Below are 13722 nucleotides of genomic sequence, written 5' to 3' on the forward strand. Positions count from 1 at the left end.
TTTTATCTAAATCTTTATTATCACATAAAAACATTTTTTTTCCAGAGTTATATTTTCATTCATGATGCCTAGGAATGTGGGCCATTTAAATTTTTATATTACAAACATATATATATATAAATAATTTTATATTTATTATAACATTCAACTATGTATGTATATAAATTGGCTTTCTTGAAAGTTATTTTTAAAAAGTTTGTGCTTAATTTATTTGAATTTTTTTTTGAACACTTTAATGGTATTTACTTTTGTTATTTGCCTAAATTATTTCATTTCTATTTCTAAAGTTAATTCAAATTGTTGTAAATCCTAATAGAGCCATAACTATCACAAATATATGAAAAACTATAATACTTTACAGTAGATATAATAATAATATGAAATACAACCTTTTTCAATTATTCCCTTTGAGCAAGGAATTATAAAAAATTTTAATATTACAAGTAAACAATATTGTACTAGGAAATAAAGTATTGAGAAAAAATTTGCTAAATATTTTGTAAAAAAACTGTCTTAGAATATGAAATACTAGTTCAATCAAATATTGATTAATTTAAGCTCCACTGTAAAACAGCGAAGCACAAGTCTTTTCTAAAATTTGTTTAACTATAAAATTGTGTTATAAATACATATGAATATGAAATGTTTAATAAAAACGACGTAAAAATGCTTTGTTTGTTGTAGTTAAGGCGCCGCGATCATGTCGCTGTTTATTCCGGTCGCTTTCTTTGAGTTTTACTTTAATGAGAACAATGATGAAAAAACGAGATTCTGACAAACAACCACCAGGGATAGAGGGATTGGTGTAGATTTATTTTTCTCCTTGTATCAACTTTTCATTTACAACCAAAAGGTTTTGCCTGCAAAGAAAATATAATGTTGGGCAATTCCTGATAAAAATATATTTATGTATATTATTGATGATATATGGAAATTTCCAAGAAAACTAAAGTGCACAATTCTTATATGTATAATGTATATAAGAATGGAAAAAGAACAATAACGTTATTTGAGATTTTGTGGCAAAGAATCTAAAGAAAAGTTTTTGTAAGAGATTAATGGCTAAGGTTAAATGCAAGATATATATATGTATAAAATAGATAAGGAAATAAATTATGATATGACCAAATTAGAAACAGAACAGAAATATGGAATGATGGATAGACACATAATGAGAGAGATATAAGTAAATCTAATTTAAATTGTCAACATTATATTCCTATAATTGTTCTTCTTGTTTTTACTTCCTATACTGACAGCCTCTTGTACAGTATCAGGCAGGGGTAGACCAGCAGTTTCAGGTAACAGAAGGGCGGCCAGGCCACCGACACAGCTGCAACAGCCCATTATCAAGAACGGCAGCAGTGGGTTTGTTGATGCCAATGAGGCAATTGTTGGCGCCAATAATCCACCAACTCTTGCTGATGTTGAGCAGAGGCCAATTGCTGAATTTCTGACTGGAGTCGGGAAGAGCTCAGCGGTAAAGATGAAAACAATGGCGAATGAGGCGGATGCGCCAAATTTTCCAATCAAGGTGAGAACTGTTGTGAAAGTGGCGAGGTGAGCAGGCATTAGGGCTGCAGTCAGGCAGGTGGTTCCAGCTAGGATCTGGCTGAAGGCAAGGATTCCCTTGCGGCCGGCTTTATCTAGGCAGGAAATGCAGAACAGGTACGCGGGGATCTCCATCGTAGCGGACAGGGCAAAGGAAGTGAAAGGATCGTCAGAAAGTCCCGCAGAGCTCAGACTTAAACCATAATATCCAAGAGTTGCTACAACCCAATTAAGAGCCATAATGAAGAATCTTAGACACAGGGTGGGGTTCAGAAACATTTGAGACATGCCTGCGTTTGCTGGCTTCGAACTGTTGTCCTCCATTTCTGGCAGGTTTTCTGTTTCATCGGATTCATCGTCCATTTGTGGGAGGATGACTTTGTTGACTTTTGCTACACGGGATAGGACAACCATAGCTTCACTTTTTCTTCCTCTGAAAATGAAATAGAATGATCAAATTAAATTTCTAAGAGGCAGAATTATTTCTTGTACAATTAAGTAGATTAGAATCATGATTAAAAGCGAAGATGGTGGACCGAAAGAATAAAAATTAAGAAGTTAATTCTAAGATTTAAATATAGAGGGGTCACAGCCCCTGCTATCGTCTTCTAACCACTTACTAATGATACCATTACCCCAAAATGCTCTAGTATATCTAGTATTATTTAACAACAATTTTTTTTTATATACGCTATCAAATTATGCGTGTGCTTTTATATTTAAAATAAAAATAAGGTCTACCTTGAAATGAGCCATCTAACACTCTCAGGCATTAGGAATACATAGGCAAAGAAAGAGAAGAAGGGAATAGCCAGCAGAGTCTGATACATCCTCCAGTCACGAATCAGGTAGGCCATCAGCACAATATACAGCTCTCCCAGGGCAAAGGGTATCTGGATGGCCACACCGCACATGGTTCGAAACTTGGGGCCGATAAATTCCATGGAAAGCACGAAAACGGTGATAAAGATTCCCATTCCTCCACAAGAGGTTATAAACCTAAATAAAATATATATTCTTATTTTACCTATGTTGATTAAATTAACAATACGACGAAAGAAGTTCTATTTGAAGGTTTTTACTTAATTTCCTAATACTTTCATGATGGAATTTTGTGTTATTTCTACTACAAAGTTTAATTTAAAATTCAATCAGCTTAGCCAGAAAGGGTTTTACTTTAGGTTAAATTTTCTTTGCAGACTTGACAGAAAATATTAAAAACTCTACAAAAAATGTATTTTACTTTTGATATAATTTTGGATATTTCGTTCAGTGCTCAACAACTTTGTTTTTTGATTATTTTAATACATACAATATAATCAATTAAAATGTCAATCAAAAAATCCTATATTTAATACATGCAACATATTACATTGATTTTTTTGTTATTATTAGTTAATTTTTTGTTGTTTGTTTTAATAAAGAATAATATAGGTATGTTTTATCGTTCAAAGTAGAAAATCAATAACATTTGTATTAATTTCAGGAATAGTTATTTATTGCATCGTTTTATAAACAGCATTCCGCGGACATGAAAATGAAAATCCATAAAATTAAAACCAGTTTTAGGCCCAAGCTAACAAAACTGGTATTAATGGTAAGATTTTTATCTATTATTCGTAAAAAATTGTCTATATTGGAAGGACTGTCATATAAATTCCTGATTTTTACCTGGCGACAATGTACATCTCCACATTGGGGGCCACGGCACATCCCACACTACCCAGGGTCAGACAGACAGTGGTCGCAAGAAAAGCCATCCGCCTGCCACACACATCTCCCATCCATCCGAACACAAAGGAGCCCACCAACATGCCCATCATGTAGATGGTCTTGGACAGAGTTTGGATGTATTGTCTGCCACAAACAAGGTTGAAGTCGGACACCACGGTGGAGCTGAAGAGGGAGGTGTCGTACTCGAACTCTGTGCAGCTGGTCACATTGTCAGATCTATATATAAAAAATCAATTATATACAGTGATCTAAAGGGATAAGACAATGGCCGATAAACTCATGTACATCCCTAATGATGATACACAAAATTATCCCTTCTGTAGATTAAAATTAGGGGTTGAAACGTAAAAACACTCAACTTATTGAATTAACCAATTAAAAATCACTATGTGACTATGGTCCCCAAAGTGGTTAAGCTAACAAATAAGAAAACGTTATCACGAAACTTTGAGGACCAGTGTAATAAATAGCCCTTTGTCCCCTCTCTCTCTGGATTATATACCACAATAAGAAATAGTTTAAAAGATTTTGTAAGTTTCCAGTATGGCTTCCAAACAGATTAACATCCGCTGGATTAGATCCAATTCTGGGGCATACTGAAAATCAAGGGTAGCATTGTATTTCAGCCATTTTTAACGATTTGTAAAATTAAAATCATAAGATTAACACCAGTCTTGTTTGCCCAGTCTTCAAAGAAATTAAAACTGGAATTAATTTATCATTTTAACATCCGCAGAAAGATGTCTATGATATTAAGCATTAGATAACCATTATGAGGTTTTGGTTAATTTAATAATAGTTCTGTGATTCTAATAGAACTTCACTTAATAGAGTTTTCCAGATTCTTTCTTTTTTTAATTAAACTATTTTTGCTCTATCCTAGAGGCCTTTTTGGGTTAACAAAAAATCCATGGTTTAAAACGCAATAACACAAATAAATTCATTATTATAAAGTACATAATATTTTATATATATATTGAGAGAAAAAACTCTATGAGAGAAAAATTCCATTGCAAAGAGAAAAATTGCTGAGTCGGAATAATTCATTTTTCCAGTATGGCTTCAAAACCGTTTGATGTCCGCTGGATTAGAACCGGTTCTCAGCAATATTAAATATTATGTATAGCATTGAATTACAGACAATTTTCAACGGATATTAAAATAAAAACAATAAGATTAATACAAGTTTTGTTAGGTCGGGCCTTCGGTCTCTCGGGCCTAACAAAACTAGTTTTAATCTTATAATTTTCACTTTGATATCCGCGGAAAGCCGTCTAAGATACGATGCGATAAATAACTTCTCTCTCTAGTCTCTGTAACAGAGAATTTCATGAATTAAGGGATGAACAAAAAGACAATATATATAAGTAGCACTGTTACTCTAATACCTTTTAGTTAAAGCTTTTTTAGGATACAAAGTAGGTATCAATGAAAATGTAAAAAGGTTACTCTTTTTGCTATAGTTAAAGCTCCAAAAATTTACAAATCAAGTATTTTTTACATTTCAAATATTTTAACTCCTACCAACTTCCAACCACAAGAGAATGAATAAAAGAGGACAAATTCACACGCCATTATAACACTTATTGAGATTTTGTACCCCAGCCCTCAAAAAATAAGTTTTGACGTCCTTGACACAGATTAAACAATCATTTTATCCCTGAGAAAACTGTTCTTTTGCAATAGAAGAATATATTAAGTTATGTAACTTTTTTATATAAACAATCTTATGTCCCTCTCATAAAAAGTTATAGAGATTATAAGTATTAAGTATATCATAGAGAAGAATTATGGTCACTTAGATAAGGATTGAAAATCCTATGGTTAGCTTACATAAATTCTATCTTTATTATAAAAAGAATAAAATGTTAGATATCTAATTTATTCAGCTACGGTTGCATTCAACTAAACTTGATTATCTAAAATTAAATCAAAGATATCATTATATTTATAATGACATATTACAGCGTGACTTCGAATCCGTTTAATTTATGATTTTACTATCATCGGAAAATATAACCAAAGGTCCAAAACTTAAACTTTCCAAAAGAAATCTTATTGATATTGAATTTAGAATTCATTTATTTTACAAAAACCTTGTGTAGAAGTATAAAGTTGTATATGGATTTCCTAGCTAAAGTCTACAAAGTTTAGACCGTATATGGCAAAGTCTCTATCTATAATACAAAGTAGAACGATGTTTGTTTGTCTGTCTGTTTGTTTGTAGCGAAGGATCTCGCTAACCGCTGAACCGATCGGGTTCTCCTTTACAGGGTAGCTTCTCATAGGTCCCGGGAAGGTTTATAACTATTTTCTTGGGGGGGGGGGGGGGATGAGACACCTCTAACCCCCCCAAAAAATGAAAAATACCCATCCCCCCAATTATTTTTTTTTAAAATCTAAAACACGAAAAATTAGTTTGATAAAACCTCTTGGGGCAAAGCCCCTAGAGGCTAGGGGCGAAGCCGCTAGTAAAAAAATATAGTAATCCTATTAAGCTTTAATAAATATATATATCTATTGGAGTATTTCTAGATTTATCTGGATTTAGTTGTCTGGCTCATGGTTGTATAGTTTTCTGTCTCAGGGATCTAAAATGATAAGACAATGGCCGATAAATTGATGTATATACCCAAAGATCATACATAAAATTACCCCCTTTTAGATTACAATTAATGGTTTAAACGTTTGCTCCCTTAAGAAAACACTATTTCAAAACTTTGGGGACTAGTGTAATAAACAGCCCATTGTCCCCTATATCTCTGTTTCTGTCTAGCCATAAAGCATAAGGTACATTTTTGTAAACATTATTATTTGTTTATCATTCCCAATATTTTTATATGATTAACTTTTACTATATGATAAACTAGCAACTGCGCCCCTAGTATCTTAAACCACTGTATTCAAAGTGGCAGGTAAGAAGGGGAAAGAAAATAGCTTAAAACAATCCCAAGGCTTAAATCTAAAAATGCACTAGCATAAAACCACCCAGGGATCTATGTAAAGCTTTTGTAAAATAGAGATCGGTACATTGGATATTAAAATCTTAAGCTTCAGACCAAAAACCTCACAACTAGAATGGACAGTAATTATTAATGGGAATCTCCTCAATAAATTGAGACTTTCTATATCTTAAAGATGCCAAAAAAATTTCATTTCTCTACAAAAACTCTATTATTCCAAGAGAGTCATAAAAATACGAAATATTCACCAAAATAATAAAAGTTACAGAAATAGTCTTTCTTGATACTTAAAAATTTACCTGAAGCAAGCCCCATCATAGTCGGTATGGTCCATGTTTCTACCTTCATCCTTTCCATCAGCACAGGTATAGTTGGGGCTCCATTCCAGGTACACAGCACTGTACACTCCAGCAGCCATAGAAGCTGCTGGCAGCCACAGCATCAGGTACAGAACCTGCTGAAACCTGAAAATAGTTCATTTAAAAAAAAAATCATAACTATTTAGACAAGTAAAAGGAACATTTACGATATGATTAAAATCCTATAAAAAAATAAGAAGACAATCGGATCAGGGGAAAAAAAACGAAGTAGCAGGTTTCGTCGTATTTTTACAGTAGCTTTGCTCCTATTTCTAGCCCCTGCGGGGTGATCAAACCCTTCGGTGCCTATTTTTTAACCCTGAGGGTAAACTTCTACATGTAAAGTTTCTTAATCGTTACATTTTCACATTTTTTTTATTCTATTTTTTTTTAAATTGACATTCTGCAATATTATTAAATATTACTAAATCATATATTTTGTGTATTTTTTTGTTAAATGTCATACAAATATCATATTTATATTTTTTCAAAATAACATTGAGAAATTTAATTTTATTGTTTTGATTTATAATGTTAAAATTAAACATTTAACATATAATAATGCAGATGATTAAATTTTGACATTTGATTTAATCATGAAATTAAATCTAATAGTTTATTCATGTCATAAATTAATTACATGTTTCTATATATCCTATCCTCCTATTACATTAAGTATTAAGCTTTTTTTGTCTGTTGTGAAATATCTAGCTAACCGCTGAACCGATATGGTTCTCCTTTACAGTGAAGCTTCTCATAGGTCCAGGTAAGTTTTCAACTATTTTGGAGGAGGGTATCTCCACCCTCCCCAAAAGATGACCCCAACCCCCCCAAAAAAAATTTTCCTAAAAATTCAAATTAAAAATGAGGGGAAGCCTATTTTTACCCCGCCTATTTTAAATACCCCTAGAGGCTTCTAGGGGGCGTAACCGCTAGTATATTAATAGTTTTGTTAGTATAATAGCGAAGTAAAACCAATCTACAAAAATTATATAAAAAACGAATTAAGCAATAACCCCCCTGTAATTTCAAGCTAATTATATTGGCCGATACAACTATAAAAGGACAAAGATGCAAACTGACAAAGATGCAAACTGACAGACCCTGATTTTATCTTAGCTGTGCTACTTTACAAATTAAACATAAAAGGATGACATAAGAAGTCTGTTTTGAAAACTTTCCATGCAAATAGAGATTACGCCATCAAAATGCATTTTTTAACCTTTTTAAAACAACTCTCTGCCTATAAAATTCTGGGTGGAAAGTTTAGGGTCATATATAAAGGGAAAAAGTTACAAATAATTTGTACTAAAGTGTACTTTTAATCTTTTAATGATAGTATGATTTAAAACTCAAAAGCTATGAATGTTACCATTCTCACAACTCAATTTAACTAAATTAAAGTTTTAATTTTCTCTTTCACATTTAATATGTTTTATATTCTTTTTTCTCTTTTCGTATTCCTTAAAAAGGGGCTTCAGGAATCAAATACACTATCCCCATTTTAGTCAAGATAGTACTCCTGTAGCTTCTGGTGCATATCCTGAAAATTTTACTTCTTTTCCACCAATTTATACTTAGTCAATAATTAAACTCTTAGTCTATATTATTTTATTTTTGTATGAGATTAAACATCATAATGTAAACTCTAAATTGTCGATAGATAGCAGCAATTTAGAGTATTGTATGTGCTATCTCCTAAGCTGGGGGGTACCTGGCAGCACCAAATAAACATTATTATTATTATTAGATTTTCAAAGTCAACTTAGAATACTACTGTATTTTTTTAGCTAAATCTAAGAACGTACTTTTACTGGTTTACTCTAATAACATATGAAGGAAAAGGCTAGATTACTAGCTGAGCTTTTTTTATTAGAAGAGTTAAGTGAGATTACTTTTACTTGTTTTCAAATCCCTTTAGGCTAGTGCGAAGACGCCAAGAATAAAGGCAATTATCGTTGAAAGAATTTTGCCTGTACACATTTTTCAAGACGCAACAAAATAATCTAATTCATTTGAAATAGGTCGAGAGGACATTAATCCGAGTTGCAAAAAGTAAATTATAACTTAAAGATAAGAGGGTATTTATTACAATCTTTTATGATATTTTTCAACAGGTGAATGTGGAATTAAACCAAAATAGAAATGAAATACACCCATTTAATAAAGATATCAAGTAGTTTGGGTTAGTTTGGATTTATTAGATTCAGTTTATTTTAATCTCGTGCAATATTTAAGCGCGCAACTGCAAGGTTTAAGTATTAAGGTCGCGATTTTGTCCAACATTAGGCATAAATACTGAATATTATGACAAAATTTGATTAAAGACTATGTCAAAGGGCCTGGTCGATCATAGAACCTCAGAGGGAGAGGAGAGTTTTGAAATTAAATGAAATAAAGAAGTTTGTTTATTGCTTTGGTCAGGTTATGTTATATTGGACACTGTGTTGCCCCATAAGAATTGGACATAGTAAAAAGTACCCTTCCTCCCCCTAATTTTAATGTATCTTACATGAGAGGGGTGGTTTCATTGGGAAACATTTAGGGAAAGCACCAAAAAAATATCTTTTATCAAAGTACTTAATCATAAATCATAATCCATATATTACTAATAGTTAAATAAAAACTTCTAAACTAATTTTTCCTACAGGCTGAAGAAAATTAGTTTTAATTTGCTTACCTTCCAAATTGGCCAAGATAATCCAGGATCGAATCCACTCCTTGGGAGAGCGGAGCAGTAGTGTCATCACTGACTGTCTCCTCGTCAGACTTGACATCAGATGATTTGACATCATCCTCTGCAACATCCTCCAGATCATTCATCTGAGCGGCCACAAGGTCAACATCCAGCACTAGGTCTGATGAGCTGGCTGTTGTTAGGCTGCAGCTCTCTCCAGAGTTGCGCCTCATGTCCGATTGATTTTCTGCAGCAGCTTCAGTCTCCATTATGATGCTCTTTGCTTGTACTTGTCCTTGTCGTTGTATCCTAGAAAAAACTGTATAAACCTATTCCTAACCCTATAAAAATAAAACAAAAAAATATTATAGTGGCATACAATTATATAAATATCTGAAAACAAATTTTATGATACACAAACACTAATCCGCCTACTCAATCAGCTAGGAGCCTCGCGGGACTAAAGGTCATTCTAAATAACCTTGCTGTGAAGGTCATCCTGAATGACCTCTATGAATTCTCGCATACTCGGAGCTCAAGAGCCTCGCGGAGGCCGGCGTTCTAAAATAAAAAATCCGTTGCACTTAAAGCATAACTCCGTTGCTCTAAAAATAAAACTACCATATGAGGCCATGACCGGGTACACGTCCACTCAATGACCGCCTACCCATGGTCAAGAGCCTCACGGGGCCGGAACGTCGGGCGTGACCGTTCCGAACCCGCATACTCTTTACCTAGGCCTCGCGGTCAAGGGCAAACGTTACACATTTTTAGAGGTAGCACAAAAAAATGTTATGTACAAGAAAAAAAATATTTTTTGTGGCACCTCTAAAAATATTAAAGCCTTGTGGAGTGCAGCAAATGTCTTCGCCTTAATAGCTGAAAAATTTGATTAAAACCCTTTTTCTTCAGCCTTCAATAACTGAAGTAAAAATATTATATTTCAATGAAACTCAGCTATGTATAATTGTTATGATTGTGTATGCACAGAAATAAAAAAAAATAAAAAGAAATAAGGTTAAAATTTTTATTCTTAGTAAAAAAATGATAATTTTGGAATTGTATTTAGAGAAAAAAAATAAGATATAAACAAAAACGTTCCTACTTTTAAAATATTTGACTTTAACATATCAATTAACTTAAAATACTGTAGCTTTTTTAGAATTCTTGCTTATATGATTTTTGACATTGGCATTTTGCCACTTTATAAGAGCTAGCTACTAGCAGAGTGGCTTTCTCTTCGGAGGGTAAGCAGGGAAAAAAAGCACAGGAATGATTCATAGTTTTACCCTAATTATTGAAAAAAACAAATGAAGTTAAGGGAATATAATTTTCCCTTTTAAAAAACAAATGGTTTAGAAAGTAAGTCAACAAAAATTTGATTATTAATGAAAATATTTTTTATTTTGATATCTTACCTGACCATTGTAAAAATGTGGATTGAATGATAATGTTGATGAATATGAATGATTGTACAAATTTACACAAATACAATATGGAATACAACATAATATGGTAAATAATGATAATTTGTTCCGGGATACTAGCTCCCGGCTCTCCATGTGTCCAGGTATAAAATACTTTTGGCAGCTCAGAGTCATGGCTTAACCTAAAAACAATACAGAGTAGTTAGACTTTTACTTTTTTCTATATTTCACTTTTTAACACCTAAAATCTGGACAAAATTTATTGGTATGGTCTTTTATTTCAAAGGCCATTCTTGTAAATTTTATCTAGCTTTGAAAAAACTAAAGCGTGTTTTGAAAAAAATAACTGTTAAATAAAGTTTAAAAGCATGAAATTCTAATGACTAATTTTAAAAAGAAAGTATTAAAAGAAATGCAAAAAATTGACTTGAAATTATGAAAGTTTTAATGGGTCAAGGAAACAAAAAATAAAGTGTGCACAATCTATGAGTTAAATGAACTGCATTACACTCTATTTTATTATTTTTAAATAGCACCTTATGATTTCAGTATTTATTTAGATTTTAAAAGTAAAAGTCATTAGACATACTTCTAAAAAAGAATTTGAAGATATTTTCAAAATACGCTTTTTAACTTAGTAATCAAATTAATTTATACTTAATTTTCAAAATTCCATGGTAGGTTTTCTTTCTTAACAAAAAAGTTAGTCATGATATAAGTTAGATATTTGCTTATCAATTTTATTTTACTTTTAAGAAAAAAATTTTATGTTTAAAGAGTGTAAGATATTTGACAATAAAAAGACAAGGCTAGATTAGCATTTTTTTACATGAGTCAAAGAAAACAATAAAAAAGAAAGTAAAAGAGTAAATAAAAAGTTTAAGCATATATCTGACAAGCTAACACAAATGATAAATATCAAAATATTCAACTTTTTAATTACTAATCAATCTAAAGAATACCTTTATGTTTTAACTGTACTACATAAAGTGTACAACTAAAAATCTAAAGATTAATATTTATGTGTATTTTTTCAATGTATTCTTGTTTTAAATTAAGGGGTAATGACCCAATTTTAGACAAATTAATTATTTGAAACTTTATTTTTAAATTCAAAATTCATACACTTTGCATGGAAGATTAATTAATCATGATTAACTCAAATTGAAATTATTTTTCGACTAAACTCAAATTGGAATTAAAACCTTTGTTAAATAAATAAACAACTATTAAACCTACGTGATTACAGAGCTTTTCTTTGCTTGCTGTTATATTGTGTGCTTGCGGCTGATTACTGGAGAGATATTGTTCAGGACAGAGAGTAAGCTAGGTTCTCAGAGAGCCCTATATACTATCTATCTATCTGTGTATTATGTTATATTTAAGAGAAACCTGGATCCTGCTCCTGCTAGAAATACTCACATATATTATATTCTCCCTCTCTCTCCCTCTGGTGTGCTCTTGTGCAAAGCTAGACACAAGTAAAACCTCCCTGAGAGAGAAGTTATTGTGTTCCCAGCGCTATTCTCCAATTCACTCTTTGTCACATATACCTTAAATTTGATTTAGGTTTTATTTTACTCATTCTTTGTTTACTATATGCTTTTTATGAATCTAAAAAAATATTATTTTTGTCATGAGTCTCATTTTAGAAAAATAACTGTATCGAAAGATAAATTTACTTTAGACTTAATCAAAGCTTTTGATTAGAAAGGAAATGACGTGACTTTTTATTCTTTTTTTTTTATCAAATTAGTTTTGGGGTGTGATCTTTAAGGGGGTGTATTATAGACCACAATAGAGTTGAAATTTAGTAACGATATTAAGGAGGATTATCTACTCAAAAACGTCAAAAAAAACATCAATGGTAAATTGACGCCTGAAATTTTCTTTTACACCTTCTTAAATTTCAGGAGGGTTTGACTTTTTATCTTGACCCTCCTTTGGGTGTTTTAATTTTGAGTGTCATTGAGGTGCATACACTTGTCAGGGGGTTGGTTAAACCCATTTCTGCACGCTTGTGGTTGTATGTTTAAAGAGAGGCTTGATAGAAAGGTATTTGTGTTTCTTCTTAGATTTTTTCTAGTTAATTTTTTTAATGTAACATTAAAACCCATTTGTAATGTCAGGGAGGTGTGACCGGCGCCACTTTATGGAAAATTTTATCTCTGCCAAGTTCTCCGTAGGTGTGTGCGCATTCATGATTAAGCTTTTTACACATAATCAACATGCACGTGATTAAAAACGTGATTTTTCAAATATTATTATTTCATAAAAAATCAAACCATTTGAAAATTTGATTAATTTTATCTTAATTTTTTTATATTTACATAATATTAGGTCATTGACATAATTAACAGTATAATAATAATTTTTATATACAGTCTAGTCAATCAAGTAAGTGATCAAAGTCTAACTAAATTAATGATCATAAATCAATTATATAAATGCACAAATTAATTTAAACATTTACTAGGCTGTATGAAACCCAAACCGAAAGGAGGTTATAAATATGTGGGCTGGGGGTGTAGTAATTATAAAAAATATTGGTCTCCGAGGAGGATATCGAGGGGTAGTATAAATGTATGCCTGGTATGTATGTATATTGTATAATGTTGTATATTACCACCCTCTTTATTTCTCTCTTGTATTTGTTAGATTGTCCTTTTAACTTACCCCTCTGAGTGCAGGAACTTTAACCCTCCTAGGGCAAGCACTCCAACCCTCCATCCCAACCCTCTGACACTGGTCACGGCCTTGTCATAAATCCTCTTGGACTCAATGGAAGAGAAGGCTAAAATTGTTTATACAATTAAACGCACTTAAGAAAAATCACAGGATTTTTTATTGCTAATTATTGAAATATAGTTAAATCAATGAAAAGGGGGATATTCAAAAGAATCAGAGAGAGAGAGAGGACAATGAGCTGTTTATTAGACTAGTGCCCAAAGTTTTATAATAACGTTTTCTTATTCGTTGGATTAACAACTTTGGGAACTTTTACTGAATTT

At 31.9% G+C, this 13722-nt stretch overlaps 1 protein-coding gene across 4 annotated transcripts; it reads right to left on the reverse strand.

Moving 5' to 3' along the window:
• Positions 1-12107, reverse strand: LOC145320305 (organic cation transporter protein-like). Of its 4 annotated transcripts, XM_080162723.1 has the most exons (7): positions 11951-12036; positions 10703-10893; positions 9288-9593; positions 6548-6712; positions 3223-3501; positions 2293-2550; positions 1-1984 (listed from the first exon to the last, which is right to left on the reverse strand). In XM_080162723.1, the coding sequence occupies exons 2-7, from the start codon at positions 10708-10710 to the stop codon at positions 1198-1200; spliced, it is 1803 nt and encodes a 600-aa protein (XP_080018849.1). In that variant the 5' UTR covers positions 10711-10893; positions 11951-12036; the 3' UTR covers positions 1-1197. The 4 variants fall into 4 exon arrangements, with proteins under 4 accessions (XP_080018849.1, XP_080018852.1, XP_080018863.1 ...); XM_080162726.1 differs by lacking the exon at positions 10703-10893 and having other exon boundaries at positions 11951-12107; XM_080162737.1 differs by lacking the exon at positions 10703-10893 and having other exon boundaries at positions 11947-11967.
• Between the last annotated feature and the right edge of the window lie 1615 nt (positions 12108-13722).

The sequence above is a fragment of the Acartia tonsa genome, chromosome 1 (assembly GCF_053477335.1).
Source record: "Acartia tonsa isolate MP-2025a chromosome 1, ASM5347733v1, whole genome shotgun sequence".
Taxonomy (NCBI): Eukaryota; Metazoa; Arthropoda; class Copepoda; order Calanoida; family Acartiidae; genus Acartia; species Acartia tonsa.